The sequence below is a fragment of the Microtus pennsylvanicus genome, chromosome 1 (assembly GCF_037038515.1).
Source record: "Microtus pennsylvanicus isolate mMicPen1 chromosome 1, mMicPen1.hap1, whole genome shotgun sequence".
Lineage (NCBI taxonomy): Eukaryota > Metazoa > Chordata > Mammalia > Rodentia > Cricetidae > Microtus > Microtus pennsylvanicus.
The window spans coordinates 139,427,326-139,447,739 of NC_134579.1; the positions used below are offsets into that span (position 1 = coordinate 139,427,326).

Consider the following 20,414-nt stretch of genomic DNA (forward strand, 5'->3'; position numbering starts at 1 on the left):
GAGCTATTCAGGAAAATAGCTCCAAATCCCATGGTCTTGCAACAACTGGATTTTCCAATGGAAAGCCAAGACGGCTGAGTCCAGATCAAGGTGTCCAGGGTTAGGATTTGCTGAATGATGAGCTCCTAAAGCTGGAAAAACCGAGTCCTGGAGGAATAATTACCAGAAGAATTCAGGTTGTGATTGCTGGTGGATGCAGACCCCACCTGGACAGTGCAGGTGTGTTGCCTGAGGCCCAGAAAGGGGAAGGGGTTCCCCCAAGGCCACACACTTGCTGAGAGATAAGAGTGGGAATTGGAACTCAGGGCCTGTTGGACTGGATTTGCTATAAAACACCACCTTGCGCAGCCCTGAGGGGGAACGAATGAACGCTGAACTGGCAACTGCTATCTACCCCCTGCACTTAGACCTCAACTTGTGCCAGTCCCTGGGTGGGTGGTCCCAGATGATGCATCAGTTGGCAGGGAGGAGAGGATCCAGGACTGGGATACATGCAGAAAACAGGCTCCTGTGGCAGCCTGTGGGCAACTGCTTCCTCTCCTGGGTGATGTAAGCCATTCCCTGGGGGTGGGAACCACTGGGTTATTTCTGGAAGTTGGGATGAGACGTATCTCCTGGCAACGTAGATGCAGCTGAGTTGCTAGTGGGGTGATAGAGGAAGGCGGATGTTGTCACTGCAAGAAAGAAGCAGGACTGGCTAAGTAGCCACAGCAGAACCCTTCAGAGTGCCTCTAATCACGTGACCCCTAAGTGTTCAGCTTCAGAAACCCTTCAGAGGTCAGATCATGGTCTAATCAAACTTGTTGCCCCAGATTCTGACTGTGTGGGATGGCACAGGTGATATTTGGTCTTAAAGACAGCAGGCCCCACCCCCACAGGTCTTTAATCGCCCACCTAAATCCATTTGCAGGCCTGGACCATTTCCTGTAAAACGATCTGAGCCCAGTGTACTGGCACATGCCTCAGGACTGGGAAGGCTCAGGAGGATAGCTGCTAGTTTGAGGCTAGCCTTGCTACAGAACAATACCCTATCTTTTTCTTCTCTTTGGTTTTTTGAGACAGGGTTTCTCTCTGTGACCCTGGCTGTCTTGGAGCTCACTCTGTAGACCAGGGAGGCCTTGAACTCAGAGATCCACCTGTCTCCTGTGTGCCACCATGCCTGCAGAGACCCTATTCCAAAAGAGAAGAAGGGAGGGCTGGGGATGTGGCTCAGTTGACAGAGTGCAAGACCCTTGGGTTCAATTCCCAGCACCATAAATTCGCCCTAGTGGCACATGTCTGTAATCTCAGACCCTGTTTTTAAAGCTAAACAAAAAAACAGAAGACACCAGACTTTGGTCCTGAGACTTTTGCTTCCAACCAGAAAGTTTCAGGGCATTTTACAAATGAGTCCATTGCAACTAAAATCCCATTTGCAACAACAGCCCTCCTGCCAGGTTCCTACACAACTCCACAGTCTCTTTGTGTTTCTTATTTATTTATTTATTTATTTTTGGTTTTTTCGAGACAGGGTTTCTCTGTAGCTTTGGAGCCTGTACTGGAACTAGCTCTGTAGACCAGGCTGGTCTCGAACTCACAGAGATCCGCCTGCCTCTGCCTCCCGAGTGCTGGGATTAAAGGCGTGTGCCACCACCGCCCGGCTCCTCTTTGTGTTTCTTAACCGTCCTTCGCCTATTCAGGCTGCTTGGAGATCTTCATGATTTCTCATTCTCTCATATGCCTTTTTACAGATATCTCTTGAGATTTTTTCTCCACCGTGCCCCAAACAATTGTTTCCTGCTGCCTATAGTCTATTAAAGACTTATCTCTTCATGTTTTCTTCATCAGTTCCTCCAAACATCTTTAGGACCCTCTTAGACACTTGGAGACATTTTACAGATCTCTGACATTTGTCCTGCAATGTTCCACGGAGCTCAATACAAAGACTGGTCCACTGCTGAGGTCCCACGGGTTCTGGCGGTTAAATAATCGGTTCTATCCTGCCACACACCCTAGTGAGACTTCTTAGTTCTATACCTTGGGGTTTGACTTAAATTTTACTTTTCAGTTCCAAGTAGCCGTCAGAGGGCGGCAGCCATCCATTCGGTTGTGCTACTCCAGAAACGCCCTCTCCAACCTAGCTTGAAGTGTTTGCAGGCTTTGCAAAGGTGGCGGAAGTACCCGCGCTTTGCCTGCTGGATAAAGTAGTCTGAAGAGGCGTTAGCCCTACCATCTATCTCTGTTCCGTGTCCACTGAGAAATGCAGTCGGAAACTGACCGAGCTGACTGGATGTTAGGCTTCAGAAAAGCCCGGACGATTAGTGCGAACACAGTCTGCGAGTAAAGTAAAGCACAGACAGACAGCGCTTCCATTTTACACACACACACACACACACACACACACACACACACACACACACTCACTCACTCACTCCACCACCACCACCACCACACACACCAGTTTCCCAGTATCCTTTGGAGTTACTGCTTTTCTTCCGGTTATTAATTCGGGAAACCGGGCTCCTCAACATACGCAGGAAAACACAAGCTGCTTCTTGTAGCCGCTGGCTTTCTTCATTTGGATCTTCTAGGATCTTGTAATTTAGAATATCGAGTGGAGGTTCAGGACAGAAATTGTGTGTGTATGTGTGTGTGTGTTTTAATCATGCAGCTCATCCTCTTGATCCTAGTCGTATTGCTAGAGAGAGGGAGAATATCCGAAAACAAGTTTGAGACAAGGTCGGGATTGTTTATTAAATCCTTGGAGAATGCAGAGAGGAAAGGTTTTTCTCTTCTCAATATGTGACCACTTGCGACTCCCTTTTCCAGCAGTCACTGATCGGCTTTGGCTCATTCCTACGACCTAGGGACCAGGGAGGAGACATTGTAACTCACTGCAATTTCCCCTGGGAACTGTCGTCCTTAACCTTTCACCTACACTCTCAGGCACAGTACTCCCTTTGGACTACAGTTCCCAAGAAGCCCCTGCGCCTAACTTCACAAAGAGTCAATTCCACTGTGGACTATTCCCAGCATGCGCCTGGCTGCTGGTAGCTCTCATCCTCTTCCTTAATGATGAGGCTACCTTGAACTTCATTTCCCAGAAGACAAAAGGCTCACTTGAAGCAACGCGCTTAACTCTTGGTGTCGACTACATTTCCCGGAAGGAACTGCGGCGCAGCAACTGGGCAGAGAGAGCGCGATGCCTACTCCATTTCCTATCCTATTTCTTCCAGTTACAATATCTACTTGGAGTTTGAGGATCACCCGAGACTTCATTTCCTAGCGTGCTTTATAAATAGCTCTACACCTGCAATGCGGTGAGGGCGTGGTGACGACTCCATTTCCCAGTGTGCTTCACAGCTCAAGAACCGAGTATTCACGAGTGTGGACTCGATTTCCCAGAATGCACCCGGCGCAGGAAGTCACCGACAGCCCATAGATTTGGTGGGTGACTAGACTCCATTTCCCGGCATGCTTCTGGCTTGGCAGCTGCATGTGGATGGAGTAGCTAAGATTTCACCTCTGATACCCTGTGAGGGTTGCTGTCGCATCTGTGTAGTGGGCGTGTGGCTCTGGCTGTGTTTACCGAAGTGTTTCAAGTTGTCTTTTGGCAGAGTCGGATGACATTACCTAGGACTATATTTCCCGACGTGCAGCGCGAACCGTCAGCCCCCCCCCCACCCCGCCTGCTTCTCTGAGGTCTTGAGAACTCCATTTCCCGGCGTTCTGTGCGAGTCGAGGGTGGCGACAACGAAGCCGACCGCAGAGGGACTTCATCTCCCGGCGTGCCCCGCGGCGGGCGCTGGGCCGGAGCCGGAGCCCGAACGGCGCGGCCTGGAAGAGGCCGGAGCCCAGGGGAGGCGGCGGCAGAGGCAGCGGCGGGGGCAGCCCAGGCAGCCCGAGCCCCGCGGCCTGGGCCTGCGCTCGGCGCCATGAGTGGCGGCGGGCCTTCCGGAGGCGGCCCTGGGGGCTCGGGCCGGGCACGGACCAGCTCGTTCGCGGAACCAGGCGGCGGAGGCGGAGGCGGTGGCGGCGGCCCTGGGGGCTCGGCCTCTGGCCCAGGAGGCACTGGCGGCGGGAAGGCGTCAGTCGGGGCTATGGGTGGGGGCGTGGGAGCCTCGAGCTCCGGGGGTGGCCCCAGCGGCAGCGGCGGAGGAGGCAGCGGTGGCCCCGGCGCAGGCACTAGCTTCCCGCCGCCTGGAGTGAAGCTGGGCCGTGAGTACTTAGAGGCGCCCTGTGGGGTGGTGATCTGGGTTTCCCAAGCCCATCAAACGGCGATCAGATTCTTTCATGTACCCAGATAGAAGCTCGAGGTTACCGTGCTGCTTCAAACAGAGGTCTGAGCTCTCTGTCTTCCAGATAAAGGAGTTTGGGGGTTATCATCACTTGGAGTTTAGAATCAGAATAACCAACATCCGAGTAACAGAGGTCATAGGCCCCATTCTTTCAGTAGTCAGTATCAAGGTCTCGGGTACTTGACGACGTTGCCATCCACTAGAGAACAGGATCAGAGGTCATAGTTACTTGCCAATGGTGATCTAGGATTATTGTCCCCTAAGAGACAAGAATAAGATCACTGCCACCATCCTATACAAAAAGAGGGCTATTCATTTCCTTTCCACCAAAAATGGGAATTTGGATTGAATCCCTCTTAGATACACAGATTTAGGATTACTAATGTTCCTATAGAACAGGGCCAGGCTTCAAACATAAGGCCTGACATTACCACCTTACCCATTGAAAATGTGTAGACTTGGGTCCCCAGTGGTGACAATGGTGCTGTTTATAAATAAGAACAAATTGGGAATAATATGGGCTTCAAATTAAGCTCATCGGTAATGCTCTTTTAAAAAATAAGGGGGGGCGGGGCCATTTAGCAAAAATGGAAAGAGATGGCTTGGGTTACACCTACTTTAAAATACGAGTTTGAAGTGGCTGTCATTGGCTTGAAAGAAAAATAGCAATGTAGGATTATTTTTCAAAATGTCACTCACTGGCCCCTCCCAATTAGAATTTGCTGATAAGTTTCCTTAAGGGAGTGGGTGACTAGAAATGGCGCCTAGGTGGGCTGCTCCTCAGAGACTGGGGCTGGAAATCCGAGTGCTCCTCTGAAGGCCCCTGGACAGACTACTCTCTAGCAGTTCTGGAGATAGCTGTTCCATTCTCAAGTCAGGTGCTACTCGGGACCACATAGACGGAGAAGCCAGGCCAGTGCCCATCCCAATGAGAAGTGTTTGGTAAAAGTAACAGCACTCCCTACCCCATCTGTGCTCCCAAGTGAGGGTTAGGGCTGTCACAGTTCATTTCTGTCACTCAGTACCAGTGGAAACGGTCCTTGCTCTGTTGGGCAGGATTTAGAAGTCAGCACCCTCTGACTGAGAATGGCCAAAGTGTTCCTGAAGAAAGAACACCCCATAGTTTCCACTCTTTTGAGTGGAAGACAGTCCCTTGTGCCTTCCCTACAGAAGGGACTAAGGTTGGGGAGCTGAATTCTACACTTGGGGTATTGGTGGCCCCCACCTCCAAGCTGCAGTTTGCTAGGAGAAATTAGGTGCTTAGCCATTAATGGGAATATGTTTGAATGCCAGTGTCCTCCAATATGGGAAATAGAGTTTAGGGTTCTGGAGGGAGGTGCCAGGTCACTGGAGTACCTACCTCATGCTTCCCATGCTTAGGTATTGAATCCATGGTGTGTGACAGACAGTTACATAGAGTAAGCTCTGTCTCTTCCCCCGCAGTGAGCTTTTTGAACAGCTTCCCCTCCATGGGCTGTAGTGGCCATTGAGAAAAGATCAGTGGATTGTATTCCCTTTGTTCCTTAGGTGACAGCGGGAAGGTGACCACAGTGGTAGCCACTCTAGGCCAAGGCCCAGAGCGTTCCCAAGAGGTGGCCTATACCGACATCAAAGTGATTGGCAATGGCTCATTTGGAGTCGTGTACCAGGCACGGCTGGCAGAGACGAGGGAACTGGTGGCCATCAAGAAGGTTCTTCAGGACAAAAGGTTCAAGGTAGCTTGGGTAGACTGGAGGTTTGGGGAATGGCAGTAACTGCCGATTGTGCCCAGCAATAGCTGGGATATTCTACTTATTTTGGTATTTTGAGTCAGGGGTTTTCTGTAGCTTTGGGGTCTGTCCTGGAACTCACTCTGTAGACCAGGCTGGCCTCAAACTCAGAGATCCGCCTGCCTTAGCCTCATGAGTGCTGGGATTAAAGGCGTGTGCCACCATGGCCCAGCAAATTTAATATTCTTAATATTATTTATTAATGTGTGCATATGTATGTTGTCTGTATGTAAGTGTGGCTGGCATGTGTGTGTCATGGTGCATATGAGGAGGTTAGGCAACTATTGGGAGTTGGTTCTCCTACCACTGTGGAATCCAGGGATCAGACTCAGGTCATCAGGTTTAAATGACAACTACTTTTATCTACTGAAACATCTCAACAGCCTGAGCTGGGATTTCAGCAGGACCTGAGCATGGGCCTCAGGAGAGGGGGAAGGAAGGGAGTGAACTGGGAGGAAGCTGGGAAATGTAAATTCCAGAATAGCTGAGAGCTAATGTTTACTGGGCATTTCCTCAGTGTAAAGGCTTGACAGGCAAGTTCTAATTTAATTTACCTGCGGAGTCTCTGAGGGCAGGTACTGCTGCTATCCCTGCTCTATGTCAGCAGAAATGAGGCTGCATAGTAAGGCCCTTTCATGGGGAGGCCCTGGGCTGTTGACCCCTGAGTCCTTCTCAACTACTTGGCCACATCTCTGCTAGAAGAAAGGGTCTGGTAAGGCTGATGCTGGTAGCTCTGAAAGTCGTGCTCTGACCCAGACATCTGCCAGTGCCTAATGGAATTCAGCCTTTTTGGTAGCCACTTGCCTTGGTGCAGGGCAGGGCTCTGTACCCAGAGGAAAGGGTGCTCTGTGAGTTAGCTGAGGCCTGGGAAACTAGCAGGAAAGAGAGAGGGAAGTGGAGGGTTATGTGCTCCGTGGAGGACTGTGCCAGACTATATGGGGGTAACACCTGGGGCTGGACAGAAAGGACTCTTGGACAGGAGGAGCTCTGGGGTGTCAGTCAGACTTTGATGGAGTTGAACTGCAGAGCTGAGAGGGATCTGGGAAGCGTTCTGAGGCCCTACAGGGAAGAGACTCAGGCATGGAGTGGAAGATGAGATTGGAAGTGTGGAGTCTAGGGTCTAAGCTGGAGTTATGAGTCCGCAGTACTTCCAGGGAAGGTGATAGGGAGTGATAGGGGGTCAGGGTGAACCAGGCAACCACTGCTGTCTGCTGCTTGTGCCTGTGTCTGGTGGTGATGTTTCTGTGGTTTGGTAATATGTGGGATTGAACCCAGATGCTTGTGCATGCTGTGTGAGTGCTCCACCAGGGAGCTAGCTAGATCCCTAGTACTCTCTTTTTATTTTGACACAGAGCTGCACTAAGGTGCCCAGACTGTTCTTGAACTTGAAATCCTTCTGCCTTAGCCTTCTGAGTAGCTGAGACCAAGTAAATTTCTCAAGAGGTGCTGAGGGCTGGCTTTATGAAGGAAATAATTGACCTTCCACATGTTAGCGGTAGTTAGAAAACTTCTGAAAAGCAGGTTGAAGTAAACACATTGGTGACCCAGGACCCATAGGCACCAGCTTGCATGTGAGGGAAGGGGCTGGGGTGAAGAAGGAATCCTTTTTTCCCTCCACCAAGCCTTGGAGCCTTGAGTTTGGAACACAGGGAATAGAAATATTAGCAGAAATAGGTGTAGGGTGGAGGTGAGGGTACTGGGGCCAGGGGAGGCAGAGGATTGGATGTATTGACACTCTCCCTTTGCCCTCTAGAACCGAGAGCTGCAAATTATGCGTAAGCTGGACCACTGCAATATCGTGAGGCTACGGTACTTTTTCTACTCCAGTGGGGAGAAGGTGAGACATTGGGAATCTAAGGTGTGTGGGGTATTGCCATACATAGATGCTGTCCATTTTCCCCTGCCTGTCCCAAGAGGTCCTATCTGTCCTCCTCTGTTTTCTGCACACCTCCTGTCTTTCCTGACAATCTCTCCTTTGCCCTCCAGAAAGATGAGCTCTATTTAAATCTGGTGCTGGAATATGTGCCCGAGACGGTGTACCGGGTGGCTCGTCACTTTACCAAGGCCAAACTGATCATCCCTATCATCTATGTCAAGGTAGGCAGTCAGGCTGCTGCAGCACAGACCCACAAAACCAGGGCTCTGAGGCCATATGTGTCTATGGGTTCCTGCGTCTTCTGAATTTAGGTTGGTCTGTGGAGGCTTATGTCCCCTGTCTTCAGCCTTGTAGCTAGCTTGTAGATGGTTTGGCTAAGTCCAGAGGAGGGCCAAGGCAAGGGCTTGCCAAGGAGGTAGAAAAGGAACTAACTGCTCCACACAATAGGACCAATAGGTTGGGGTAGGTGGGAAAGCCTAGAGAAAGGGTGTGCCCACACAGAAGAGCCGTCTCACCTTGGGCCTGTTCATGACTTCAGCACCTTGTACCTGGGTGAGTTGATGTTGATGTGGGCTGTGCTTGTGGCTGCTGCTGGGCCATCCATCCTGGGAGGGCAGTTGTGAGATGATGATGTGCTGTGGCTGCTCTTGTGGTCAGCCAGTGCTGAGCACTTCCAAAGGCACAGCTGACTGAAACCAAGACCTTGCCCGTGAAGAGCATGTCTGTTAGTCTGGGCATGGTGGTATATATACCTTTTGTCCCAGCACTCAGGAGGCAGAGACAGGAAGATCTGAGTTCAAGGCCATCCTGGTCTACATAGTAAGCATCAGGACAGGCAGGACTACAGAAAGAGACCCTGCCTTTAAGACACTGATGGCAGGCACCATCACAGACCATGATAAAGTTGAGGAGCTGCTGCAATGTAGAGGGCCACAGGGAGTTCTGGGAACTGAATGCCCCTCCCTGCCTGGCTTGAGGTGAGAAAGATCAAGGAACACTGGGAGGAGAGTAGTATGATGATGCAGGTACAGGAAGAGGGGGTCCCTGTGTGTCGAGCAGTTATCAGCTAGTTAATATATATCAGGGACTGGCCTAGACAGGGGATGCAGGAGGAAGTAAACTCAAAGGTCCTGGCTGCATGTTGTGGTGCATGCCTGTAATCTCAGCACTAGGGAAGCTAAGGCACGAGGATTTCAAGTTAAAGGCCATCTTGGAATCTAGTGTTTGACCCTGTGCCAAAAGAAAAATTCCCAGAAAGGTTCCATGGGTAAAGGTGCTTGTTACCAAGCTTGAGGACCAATTACTGGGATCCACACGATCAAAGAACTGATACCAGCAAGTTTTCCTCTGATTGCCAGTTGTGGTCTATGGCGCACATATAACCATCCTCCCCCAGAGGTGGGCATGTATACTCAATCGAAATGTAATACAAATTAAAATCAAAACCAGAAACCTTACTTAGGTTCTAGTCAGTGGCATAAGGAGGGCAGGGAAAAGAGCTGTCAGTGGGAGGCCTTGGCCTCCAGAGCTAGTGGTTTTTGGTGAGAGGGGAAGCAGAGTGCCTGGCTCACACCTGTTATGTCAAGACCTGGTGTCACTCTTCAGGCTGTGCCAGGGGTGACTGGGGCAGTTGTTCCCTATGTGGGAGTCAGTCCTAGTCCCAGCAAGCCATCCTCAAGCTTGAGTCAGAAATTGGGAATGGGGCCCTCTGGCCTATGCAAAGTATGAGGATCAGGGGTTTCAAACAGGGTTCAGGAACTGAGGCCATGAACAGCCAGCAAGGAGAATGGTCTGATGTGGGCCAGCAATGTGCATGTGGGAAGCAGTGGGCTGGAGTAGAGCTGTGCCCTGCCCATTTTAGGTGTACATGTACCAGCTCTTCCGGAGCTTGGCCTACATCCACTCCCAAGGTGTGTGTCACCGTGACATCAAGCCCCAGAATTTGCTTGTGGACCCTGACACTGCTGTCCTCAAGCTCTGTGACTTTGGCAGGTAAGTCTGACCTAGAACCTGTGGGGTACCTAAAAGGGTGAGAGCCTCAGCCTTGGGTTTATGCTTAACCCTGCCTGTCTCTTCCCACAGTGCAAAGCAGTTGGTTCGGGGGGAGCCCAATGTTTCCTACATCTGTTCTCGGTACTACCGTGCCCCAGAGCTCATCTTCGGAGCCACAGATTACACCTCATCCATCGGTCAGTTAGGGAACAGAGACTGGGGAGTGGCAGTCTTAGCAGGTTTTAAGCTCCTGGGCACTGTTGCAGGCTTGGTGATTAAAGCTTACCGTCTGTTCCAACACTGGTTCTCACAGGTTGAGGCTGGCGCTGGTGCGTCTTGTTTGGAGCAGTCAGACAAGGGAAGGCTGGTTGCTATACAGCTACTGCCAGGGGCCCAACAGCTGGCCAGGGCAGGGCTGAGATCTCAAGACTAATATGACTCTAGAGCCCACCTCCACTCTAGACCCTCCCAGTCAGTCTGGTGGAGGGAAGGGGGTGGTAGCCTGCTCCCAGGGCCCATCTTTTTCTGTTCCTGAGGGAGCATTACCCTCTTCCAGACCTGAAGGAAGGCTGCAATGAGAACATGTATATGAAAGGGTTGAAGAGGAGCTGGGATGGTCCTAGGTGTGAACTTGTACCATATAGGCCAAGGTGCAGAGTAGGGAGGGGGTGAGCAGGCCAGGCCACAGTTCTTCCCATGGGCAGGACAGAAAGCTTTCTTGTGTCCCAAAGCACACAGGTGCCAGTTGACTGGGTCAGGCCTTGTATTGGCCTAGTAGAGAAGGGTTCAACGGGTTCATTGGGGGGTCACTCACAGAGGGCATGGGGGCTGTAAGTGCTTCTGAGCCAGGTAGACCTGGAGGTTCAGGCTTTGGTTTCCCATTCTGGGTGTGGTCTTGAGCCAGTACCTCTGGAGATAGCCATGTGTGCAAAGAAGTGGACTTGACAGCTTTGGCTGCCTAGCGTTGAACTTCTGCCCTTCCCCTTCAGATGTGTGGTCAGCTGGCTGTGTACTGGCTGAGCTGCTTCTTGGCCAGCCCATCTTCCCTGGGGACAGTGGAGTGGACCAGCTTGTGGAGATCATCAAGGTGAAGGCAGGGGCAGGGCCAGGGAGGGTGGGCCGGGCCTGAGGAAAGGGCCCTTGTTTCAGACTCCTCCGTTGGCTTTCCAGGTACTAGGAACGCCAACCAGGGAACAAATCCGAGAGATGAACCCCAACTACACAGAGTTCAAGTTCCCGCAAATCAAAGCTCACCCCTGGACAAAGGTAGGGCAGAACTAGGGATTCATACAGCATGGCTGAAGGGCTGGGTCCCCTTGGAGGCCAGCTGATCTGGAGACCTGGCTTAAAAATCATAGCTTGTAGGGCTTGAGACATGGCTCAGTGGTTAAGAGCACTTGTTACTCTTACAGAGGACCTGGGTTCAATTCCCAGCACCCACATGGTGGCTCACAACTACCTGTAAGCCCAGTTCCAGGGGATCCTACAGGCATGCGTGTGGTCAACAGCCATGCACTCAGGCACCACATTCATGAAGTAAAATAAACAGATATAAAAAATAAAAATAAGTTATGGCTGGGGGTGTATGTCTGAAGTTAAACAGGGAGTCAGTCAACAACACTTTCAGATTGTGAAGTTTATAGAATTTTAAAAGTTGAGAACCCATAGGTAAATACAAGATTCCCATTTATGTAGTGGCAAGGAAACTGAGCTAGCTGCCCAGTTCAGTATTTATGCCTGTTTCCTTATTGGGGAGGTGGGTGTCAGGGAGGCAACAGGTGTGCCCTATAAGGCACACCATCCTGGTGTCACAGCACCCACCTGCTACCCACAGGTATTCAAATCTCGGACACCACCTGAGGCCATTGCGCTCTGCTCAAGCCTGTTGGAGTACACTCCATCCTCAAGGCTCTCCCCACTAGAGGCCTGTGCCCACAGCTTCTTTGATGAACTGCGGTGTCTCGGAACCCAGCTACCCAACAACCGCCCGCTTCCCCCCCTCTTCAACTTCAGTCCTGGTGGTGAGAGCACAGCTTGGGGCCTGTGGAGTTTTTGGGGGACGTGGAGAGACAGGACTAGGAGCTGAGAGGGTACAGGGCAGCCCTGGACTCAGCCAGATGTCACCACCACATTGTGGCTAGATGCTACATCTTTTCCAGTTTTACACCAAGAGTCCTGTGGCTAATGTCTCTACTACCTGACCTTGCCAGTAACTGGGTCCCTGTTTGGTACCCCATCCTAACCCTAACTGGCTTTCCAAATGCCCTGCCTCTCCCTGACTGGGCATGTCAATTCCTGTGTCTAGAACTCTCCATCCAACCGTCTCTCAATGCCATTCTCATCCCTCCTCACTTGAGGTCCCCAGCAGGCTCTGCTGCCCTCACCTCGTCCTCACAAGGTAAGTTGGGGAACGTGTGTTGAGGATAAAGCGGGGGCTGTCCTTGGCTTCTATAGGTTTTAATTTGTCGACATTTGATGGCACAGAAGGCATAGCATGTCATCAACCTTAGGACAGTATTGGCCACATTTGTGTTTAAATGCCAAACATTTCTTGGTCTGAACAAAATAAACGGAAAGTTGCCCACATTTAAACACTGGGCCATTTTGGGTAAAAAAAAAAACAACCCAGATTTCCTGTTTCTTTGGGGGAGAAAACTGGATTTGGTAGCTGTGGGTCTGTCTGTCTCCTGACAGCAGTTGGAGCTCTGTCCAGCTGCTCCTTTCTTCCATGGAGCCTGGCTCCCTGATGTGAGCCACTTTAGTGTCAGGCTGGCTTTTGGCATCTGAGTTTGTAGCCCTGAACCAGAAGTGACAGCTGTCAGCTTCTTGCAGTGTCTTGAAACAAGTTCTAATCTCATGGCGGTGGGGATGATGCAGAAGCTAACTGTCTCCTCCTCCCTCCTTCAGCTTTAACTGAGACTCAGACCGGCCCAGACTGGCAGGCACCTGATGCCACACCTACCCTGGCTAACTCTTCTTGAGGGCCCCACCAACTACCCCTCCACATCCATCTGGGAATTCCCAAGTGGGGCTGGGAAGGGGGGGGCCATAGCCTCATCAAGCTCCTGCCCTGGCTGGGCCCCTAGACTAGAGGGCAGAGGTAAATGAACTCCTACCCCTAACATCTAGGCCCTCCCTCCTCAGCCTTACCTTTGTGGTGGGCTTTTTAAAGAGGATTTTAACTGGTTGTGGGGAGGGAAAAGAAGGAAGGACAGGGGGTTTAGGGCTATGAGGACCTTCTACCCCCTTGGTCCCCTCCCCTCCCCCAGGCTACCACTCCTTTCCCCCTCCCATGTCCCTTGTAAATAGAACCAACCCAGCCCACCTTTTCCCTTCCCTGGCCCCCCCTGGGTGTAAATAGATTGTTATAATTTTTTTCTTAAAGAAAAACGTCGATTCACACCATCCAACCCACCCCTCCCCTCAGCTGTATCCCCCTCTTGTCCTCTGCTCCCAAGGCTTCTACCCTCTCCCTATCCTGGAAGGAGGGAGTAGGGAAAGAGCCCCTGGTGTCTTAGTTTCCACAGTAAGGTTTGCCTGTGTACAGACCTCCGTTCAATAAATTATTGGCATGAAACCCTTCTTCCTGTCTGGCTGCCTGTTTCCACAGAGGTGAGGGGGTTCAGGGCTTGGAATGAGTTGTACCTCAGGCAGGGAGACACTGAGGCTGGAAACCCCTAAACCACCAGTGCTTATGAGCCTGTCCATGACCTGGCACAAACCATCTGCTTCAGCTGGGGCAAGGTCTCCATCCTGGATGATCAGCGAGATTAGGGTTCAGAGTGGTTGAAACCCCAGAATTTAAGAGGCAGAGTCAGGACCTGAACAAAGGGATGTCTGCAACAGGGCCCAGTGGGACCCTGGATAATGAGAGTCTCTCAGGCTAACTGCCTGTAGGACTCAGTGGGGTGGTATGTGTGGACAGATTCCTGGGGTGTAACTGCCTGAACGCAGGGTATATTTGCTTCACTTCTCTTAGGGATATTGGGAAGTGGTGACCCTGGGAAGGTGGAGACAGCTTAGCTTTTCTCTGTTTTTTGAGGTGGTCTTCCAGTTATAGTCCAAGTCTGCCTGGAATTGGAGATGATTTTGCCTTAGGCTTCCAAATGCTGAGATTACAGGCTTGTGCCACCTTGCCTGGCTTTTCCCCTTGACTTTCAAAATATGCTGGAGCCAGATGGTGGGGACCATAGCTGAAGGAAATGGTATCTCCACATGGTGCCAAACAGTGAGTGGGTAGAAGGCTCTAGAAAGGGAGGAAGCCTTCTGATGGATTCTAAAGACGCACTAAAAGGAATTTTGAAACATATCCATGAGGGATTCTAATATTCTGGGTTCTGCTAGATGCTTCCATCAGCCCCAGGGGTGCCTGTCTACCCTGTAGGACAGATCTTTTGCTCAAACCAATTATAAAGTACGGTGAGAATGGCTGGTTTGGGTTAAGGGATGGACCTACTGGTTGACTATGTGGTCACTGGGGCTGTCTTACCCACCAGACCCTAATATCCCTACTCAGTTCTGCTCATCTCTCTTGGACCATTGCCAACCTCTCACTCCGTGCTCTGATCCAGGGAGACATGACACCCTCCCTGTGACGTTCCTTCAACAACAACTCACCTCAATTTCCAAGGCCTGGGCTTATCTCTCAGACAATGCCCAGACCCAGCAGCATCCTGCTTCACTTGTTGGAGCACCATGGTCTGCTGAGACTTGGGGGAGCCCTGCCCCACTGGTCTCCTATAATCATCTTAGGGAGAGGAAGGACACCCTATGAAAAAATACAATCCCTTCCTGTTTCCAAGGCCCCTCAAATCCCAAATGCTCCATGACACTGCCTTCTCCAAGGAGAACAGAATATATCCCCTGCCATCAGCTGGGTTTGGGTTTCAGGTCTTCTTCAGAGACCTGAGAGCTGGGGCAGTTCTCTGACCCGTCTCCTTACTCATACAACAGGGATGATGCACAGGTCCACCTCGGGCCCGATAGACACTAAGTGTCCCCGCCTAAGCCTGTCAGCCAGTTCATTGCAGTTATAACTGGAGAGCCTGTCTAAAATGTCCTTTTCCACTGGCAGATTCCTGCTTTACTTCGGGAACTGGTGCCATTAGGAACCTCCCATGGAGGCTTGCTCCCTATTCTCAGATCCCACTGTCCCTACACTTTCCCATCACAGCCCAGGGATCCTCAGGCCTGACTCGCTGCCTCTGGCCCATAGCACCATGGCATGTGTGTGCCTTGAGCACACAGGCTGAATGCGCTGCATTCAGACAAGCTTTCTGTCTGTACTTTAGTCTGTTGCTCCTGCTGAACTGAGTTCAGAGTCGGAGTTCAGAGCTGTGTCTGGTTCACTCCTGGCTCTTCAACATCACCTAGTCTGAGCTGAGTACTGGGGGTACCTACAGATTTCTTTTCATACTGTCAAACCGAGAAGGAATAAGCCCAGAGAAACTACCTGTACCCAGCAGAGCTAAGTCCCAGGCACCCCAAGTCCAGGGAAGTGGGGAATTAGGGTTTACAAGCAGAAGATCTGAGAGGTATATGAGAGTGTCTGGCATATGGTTGGTGCTCGTAAAGGTTACCTGATGTTGCTGAGCACTGGGTGATGCCGTGCAAAGAGCCTTGGCAAACCCCATTCTGCAGCACAGCAGCAGGGGCTGAGATCGATCACATCACTTCACAGAGCTTCAGTTTCACCTTGGGCAGAGAAAGGTGACAGGAGAAACCTGGCAGGGTTGTCCTTGAGGAGTCAGCAGTTAGAAGAGGCCAGCAGGGTGAATCCTGACACCTGGTGGTCTCCCTGAGCTGCTCTGTCTTGTAAGCGAACCCTTTCATCATTGCTCTTGTGCTGTCACACAAACGCCGTGTCCAACTGCAACAGTCCACTCGCTTCACTGGCCCCCAGAGCTGCCTGGCACAGCTGCAGTGTGTCCTCCAGTGCCAGTGGCTGGGATGTCTCGATGATGGCGATGGTCTCCCCAAGCTCTGTGCACATGATAGTCTGCTGAGGTTCAGGGGGTGGGGGTGGGACTGGAGAGGGTGACCTAGGAGGTTGTAGTGTTAATGTTCTAGCTCGGGCATGGACCCGCTGGTGTAGTCGGAGGCCTGCCATGGCACGGAACCAGCGGCCGCAGGTTCCACAGTAGTAGGGGCTCTTGTTGTAGAGACCAGTTATGGGAAGGCGAGGGGCACGCGCAAAGGCTACTGGTCGTAGGTGTAGCCGCCGGTGTTGCTGCAGGTTGGAGCTCTGTGTGAAGCGCTTGCCACAGTCCAGGCATTGGTAGGGACGTACACCTGTATGGGTCAGCTGATGGCGGCTGAGGTTGGCTAAAGAGGCGAAGGTCTTCCCGCAGGAGTGACACTGGAAGGGCCTCTCGCCTGTGTGTGTCCGCAGGTGGTTGCGCACATGGACCAGCTTCTTGAAGCCCTTGCCACAAATCCCACATCTGTGTCGGCGTTCAGGGGGGCCATGCACTGCGCGACGGTGCCTGGAAAGCCGGGAGGCTGAGGCAAAGGACTTGGGGCACTGTGGACAGGGCAGCTGGACAGGTGGGGGTGGAGGTGGGGGCATGGGCTCAGCTGGAGCTGGGGAGACAGTTGCTAATTTAGTGGGGGTTCCACTTTTCCCAGTGTGAGTTCGTCGGTGGTAGAGGAACTTGGTCATGTTGCTGAAGGTCTTGCCACAGCGACAGCGGTGTAATGGGTTGGCAGTATGGACTCGCCGATGGGCCACCAATGTGAGCTCAGTGCCAAAGCCACGGCCACAGTCCACACAGAGGTAGCGGGCTTCCCCACGGTGCAGCCTCTGGTGCTGCTCCAGAGAGGCTGCCTTCTTGAACACCTTGGAGCAGGTGGTACACTCATGGGTACCACCCACGTGGGCTCGTCCATGCGCCATCAGACGGTTAGCAGAGCTGAAGCTGCGCTGACATTGGCTGCAGTGGAAGGGGAGGGTGGCAGACGCTGGACCACGAGATGCCCGTCGGTGTCGGCGGCGTGCAGCTGAAGTGGTACAGTGCTGGGAACAATCTCCACAGCTCTGAGCTCGATCAGCCATGGCCTTGTCACCTCCCATATCATCAGCAGTGAGCTCTGAAGCTGCTTCCTCCTCATCTGTCTCCTCCTCTTCTTCCTCCTCCTCTTCTAACCCATTGCGCTCTTCTTTCTCCAGGGAGTCAAAGTGGGTGCCCTGATGCTCCAAGAACTCTTCAGGGGTGGCACAGAGGGTAGAACACTCGGGACACTCATAGGGCTCCATCTTGACTTCTGGTGGTGGGGGTGGTGGTGTTGGGGGAGGCAAAGGAGGTGGCACTGGTGGCTCATCAGCTGTACTGGAAAGGTGCTGAGTCTTTCGATGAACCACCCACAGCTCAGGTGATGGGAAGAGCTCCTGGCAGTCGCCACACTGGTACTGGATCTGGCTTGCAGACTCCTGCAGGTGGGCATCCTGGTGTGCCAGGAGCTCACTGGGGGAGAGGATGAGCTGGCTGCATTCACCACATTGGAAAGGTCCGTCCCCAGTGTCAGGCACTAGCTCAGACTCCAGGCCTGTGTCCTGGGCGGTTAGCACCTCCTCCTCTGACATGGTGGGCAGGTGCTGTTCCTGGTGGGAGAGGACTTCCTCCAGGGTGTTGTAGAGGCTGCCACACTCAGAGCACATGAACTGGTGGTGCTGGAAGAAGAGGGACGAGGCCAGCGCCTCCCCAGGGGTCATCTCAGTCACTGTGGTTGCCATCTCTGCCAGTTCTCCTGACACCGGTGTCGAAATGTCCACTGCTCCTGGTGACTGTGTTGGTATCTCAGCTGCTTCTGCCACTATCTCTGCCATTATGGGAAGGCAGTGTCTGGAGAAAGACGGGCAGGAGTCAGTGGCCCGTCAGGACCCTAAGGGGAGCGAGTGTCTCAGGAGTTCCCTTGCTCACCCCATTAGTCACCAGTCTGTCAATCAGTCTCACTTCACCTTTATATCTTAGCCTATCACAGTCACTACAGTCAGGTGTCTGCAAGAGAGGGGGTGCTCTGGAGCTTGGCCTCTGGTGCTGCCCCACCCACTTGCACACATGAGGTTTCCTGTTGTGTAACACCTTTCCTCCTCTGGGATATTCATTTAAGAGAGGAGTGGGTATGAGCCCTCCCCCTTTACTTCTCTCGCCTGTAAAATGGAGCTAAAAGTCGGATTGACCAAAAGACTAAGAAGATACTTCGTTAACAAAAGTCAATACTTGGGTTTATATGCAACCCAGCCTGGCCTTAAACTTGCTATGCAACAGAGGATGGTTTTGAAGTGATCCTTCTGCCTCAGCCTCCCCAGTGCTGGGATTACAGGTGTGCACCATCACACTTACCACCCAAGATACAAAACTCAAGTTTGCTGGGTGTATAACGCCTTTAATCCCAGAACTCAAGAGGCAGGTGGATGGATCTCTGTGAGCTCAAGGCCAGCCTGGTCTACAGAGCTTATTCCAGGACAGCCAGGGCTACTCTGTCTCAAAAAACAAACAACAAAACAAACAACCAATCAACCAAAACTCAAATCCTCCTCTGTGTCCTACGTCCTCTGCTCTTTCTCTGGTTTCAACCCAACACCGTTCACATAATAGGCACTCACAGTCCATTCTGCAAACCCTCCCTAAACCTAGGAGCTAGATTTCTGACCCAATCCCAATCTTTTAAAGGGCATTTTATTTTTACTTTATTACACTTACCAGGTGGGGGTACATGTATGGAGGTAGGAGGACAACCTGAAGGATTTATCCTATCATGCAGGTTCTGGAATCAAACTCAGGTCATCAGGTTTAGTGTCAATTGCCTTTACCCACTGAGCCATCCTGAAGGTCCCTCACCATTTTTTCCCCTTATGTTACTGTGTGCCTGTATGCATGAACGTGTTGTAGCAAACATGTGGCGGTCAGGGGAAAACTTTGTGGAGTTCAAACTTTCCTCCCACACTTATCTGGGTTTGAGGATGAACCTAGATCAGGGTTGTGTGATATTCACCTTTACTGGCTCCTGGTTTGGTGTCGTGTCCCGTGTCATCGTCCCCCCCCACCCCGCCCTGGTTTTTCTATACAGGGTTTCTCTGTGTAGCTTTGGAGCTTGTCCTGGAACTCGCTCTGTTTGTAGACCAGGCTGGCCTCGAACTCAGAGATCCTCCTGCCTCTGCCTCCGAGTGCTGGGATTAAAGGCATGTACCACCACCGTCAGGTCTGGTTTCAATTTCTGTTTTTGAAACTGGAGCTTATAAATATCTAGGCTGCTGGCCTTGACCTCAGCATGTACACAGAAAAGTCTGGTTCTCAGTCTTGTTTCCTCTGCCTCCCAAGTGCCAATGGCCACCTTCTTTACCTCTTCTGTGTCAGAAGTAGGTAGACTTATAGCGCTGGCATAGAAGCTGCTCACGAGCCAGACAGTGGTGGCGCACGCCTTTAATCCCAGGACTGGGAGGCAGAATTAGGCGGATCTCTGTTGAGTTCAAGGCCAGCCTGGGCTACAAACAGAGCGAGTTCCAGGACAAGCTCCAAAGCTACACAGAGAAACCCTGTATTGAAAAGCCAAGAAGGATTTTTCCAGAAACAGTCAAATGGGGCTGGGGTGGTGGCAGGAGAAGATGGAGGGTTGCACTCTGCCTTGATTACATTCCCACTTGTAAGGCAGAACTCCCCCCCCCCCCCCCCAGCCTGGGGCTAGGATCAGAACACGCTGCTTGGCTACTTGGCTTGACCCTGGGAAGGAGTGGACGTACAAACTTTACAAAATATGAATGAGCTCACACAAGAAAAAGCGTGGTGCATAGGAGCCAGTTTACCATGGCTCACTGAAACAACACGGACACAATCCGAATACATGTCTTTCTAGAAAGTAGCCCGGGTAACTTGACATCGGTACTTTTCTCGCCTGCAATCCTTTCGCCCCATCCTACAGTGTGTCAGGGCAGGATAGGTGGAATTTAGCTTAAACCTCCGCGTATACACAAACTAAATCTGAGCACCTCCACCAGGGGCCGTAAAGTTCAACTTTTCCGCTACACTCCCTTTTTCTCTTATCAAGACACCTCTGCTCGGCAGCGTGAGGGCCCCCTGCAGGGGTGGGATGTGCAAGCGAGCTCAAACTGGGTCCCGCACACACCAGGGGCTCCACCGACGCCTCCAGGGCACACAGGAAGGAGCTGTCGATCAGCCCGCGCTACTCCAGCCCTCAGCGCAGGCCCCAAGGCTCTCCGACCCTCAGTGTGCCCTTCCTTCTTCCTCCACTCTCTCCCTGCACCCAGCGCTCTCTTCCCCTCCCGCCCCGCGGCGCCCTCACCCAGCTCGCTTACCTCCAAGCAGCCCCCGCCGCTCTTGACAAGGACCCTCCGCAGCGGGTGTGTGGGACCCCTCACTATCCACGCCTCCTATTGGGCGGCGCCCTCACCCGAGGCAGCCAATCAGAGCTGGCAGCGCAGGGCACGCGCCCTCGCGCCTGCGCGTCGGCACTCAGGCGGGGCTTCGAGAGTTTCTCCACGCA

General features: G+C 52.1%; 2 protein-coding genes across 2 annotated transcripts; one reads left to right on the plus strand and one right to left on the minus strand.

The window, feature by feature from the left end:
• The first annotated feature begins 3,764 nt into the window (after window positions 1-3,764).
• Gsk3a (glycogen synthase kinase 3 alpha) lies at window positions 3,765-13,496 on the plus strand. Its single transcript, XM_075988761.1, has 11 exons — window positions 3,765-4,197; window positions 5,805-5,992; window positions 7,800-7,883; window positions 8,033-8,143; window positions 9,784-9,914; window positions 10,005-10,111; window positions 10,904-11,001; window positions 11,085-11,180; window positions 11,749-11,935; window positions 12,220-12,312; window positions 12,822-13,496. The coding sequence occupies exons 1-11, from the start codon at window positions 3,915-3,917 to the stop codon at window positions 12,893-12,895; spliced, it is 1,452 nt and encodes a 483-aa protein (XP_075844876.1). The 5' UTR covers window positions 3,765-3,914; the 3' UTR covers window positions 12,896-13,496.
• On the minus strand, window positions 11,536-20,306 carry Znf526 (zinc finger protein 526). The gene is made up of 2 exons (XM_075988747.1): window positions 20,227-20,306; window positions 11,536-17,755 (listed from the first exon to the last, which is right to left on the minus strand). Exon 2 carries the CDS (start codon window positions 17,737-17,739, stop codon window positions 15,763-15,765), a length of 1,977 nt encoding a protein of 658 aa, XP_075844862.1. The 5' UTR covers window positions 17,740-17,755; window positions 20,227-20,306; the 3' UTR covers window positions 11,536-15,762.
• Window positions 20,307-20,414: the final 108 nt, after the last annotated feature.

Excerpts from the sequence above, each read along its gene's own strand:
- Gsk3a (XM_075988761.1), top strand. The coding sequence starts at position 3,915 with ATGAGTGGCGGCGGGCCTTCCGGAGGCGGCCCTGGGGGCTCGGGCCGG. Across the intron at positions 5,993-7,799 it reads TTCAGGACAAAAGGTTCAAG|AACCGAGAGCTGCAAATTAT; the intron begins GTAGCTTGGGTA and ends TTTGCCCTCTAG. Across the intron at positions 7,884-8,032 it reads TCTACTCCAGTGGGGAGAAG|AAAGATGAGCTCTATTTAAA; the intron begins GTGAGACATTGG and ends TTTGCCCTCCAG.
- Znf526 (XM_075988747.1), bottom strand. The coding sequence starts at position 17,739 with ATGGCAGAGATAGTGGCAGAAGCAGCTGAGATACCAACACAGTCACCA.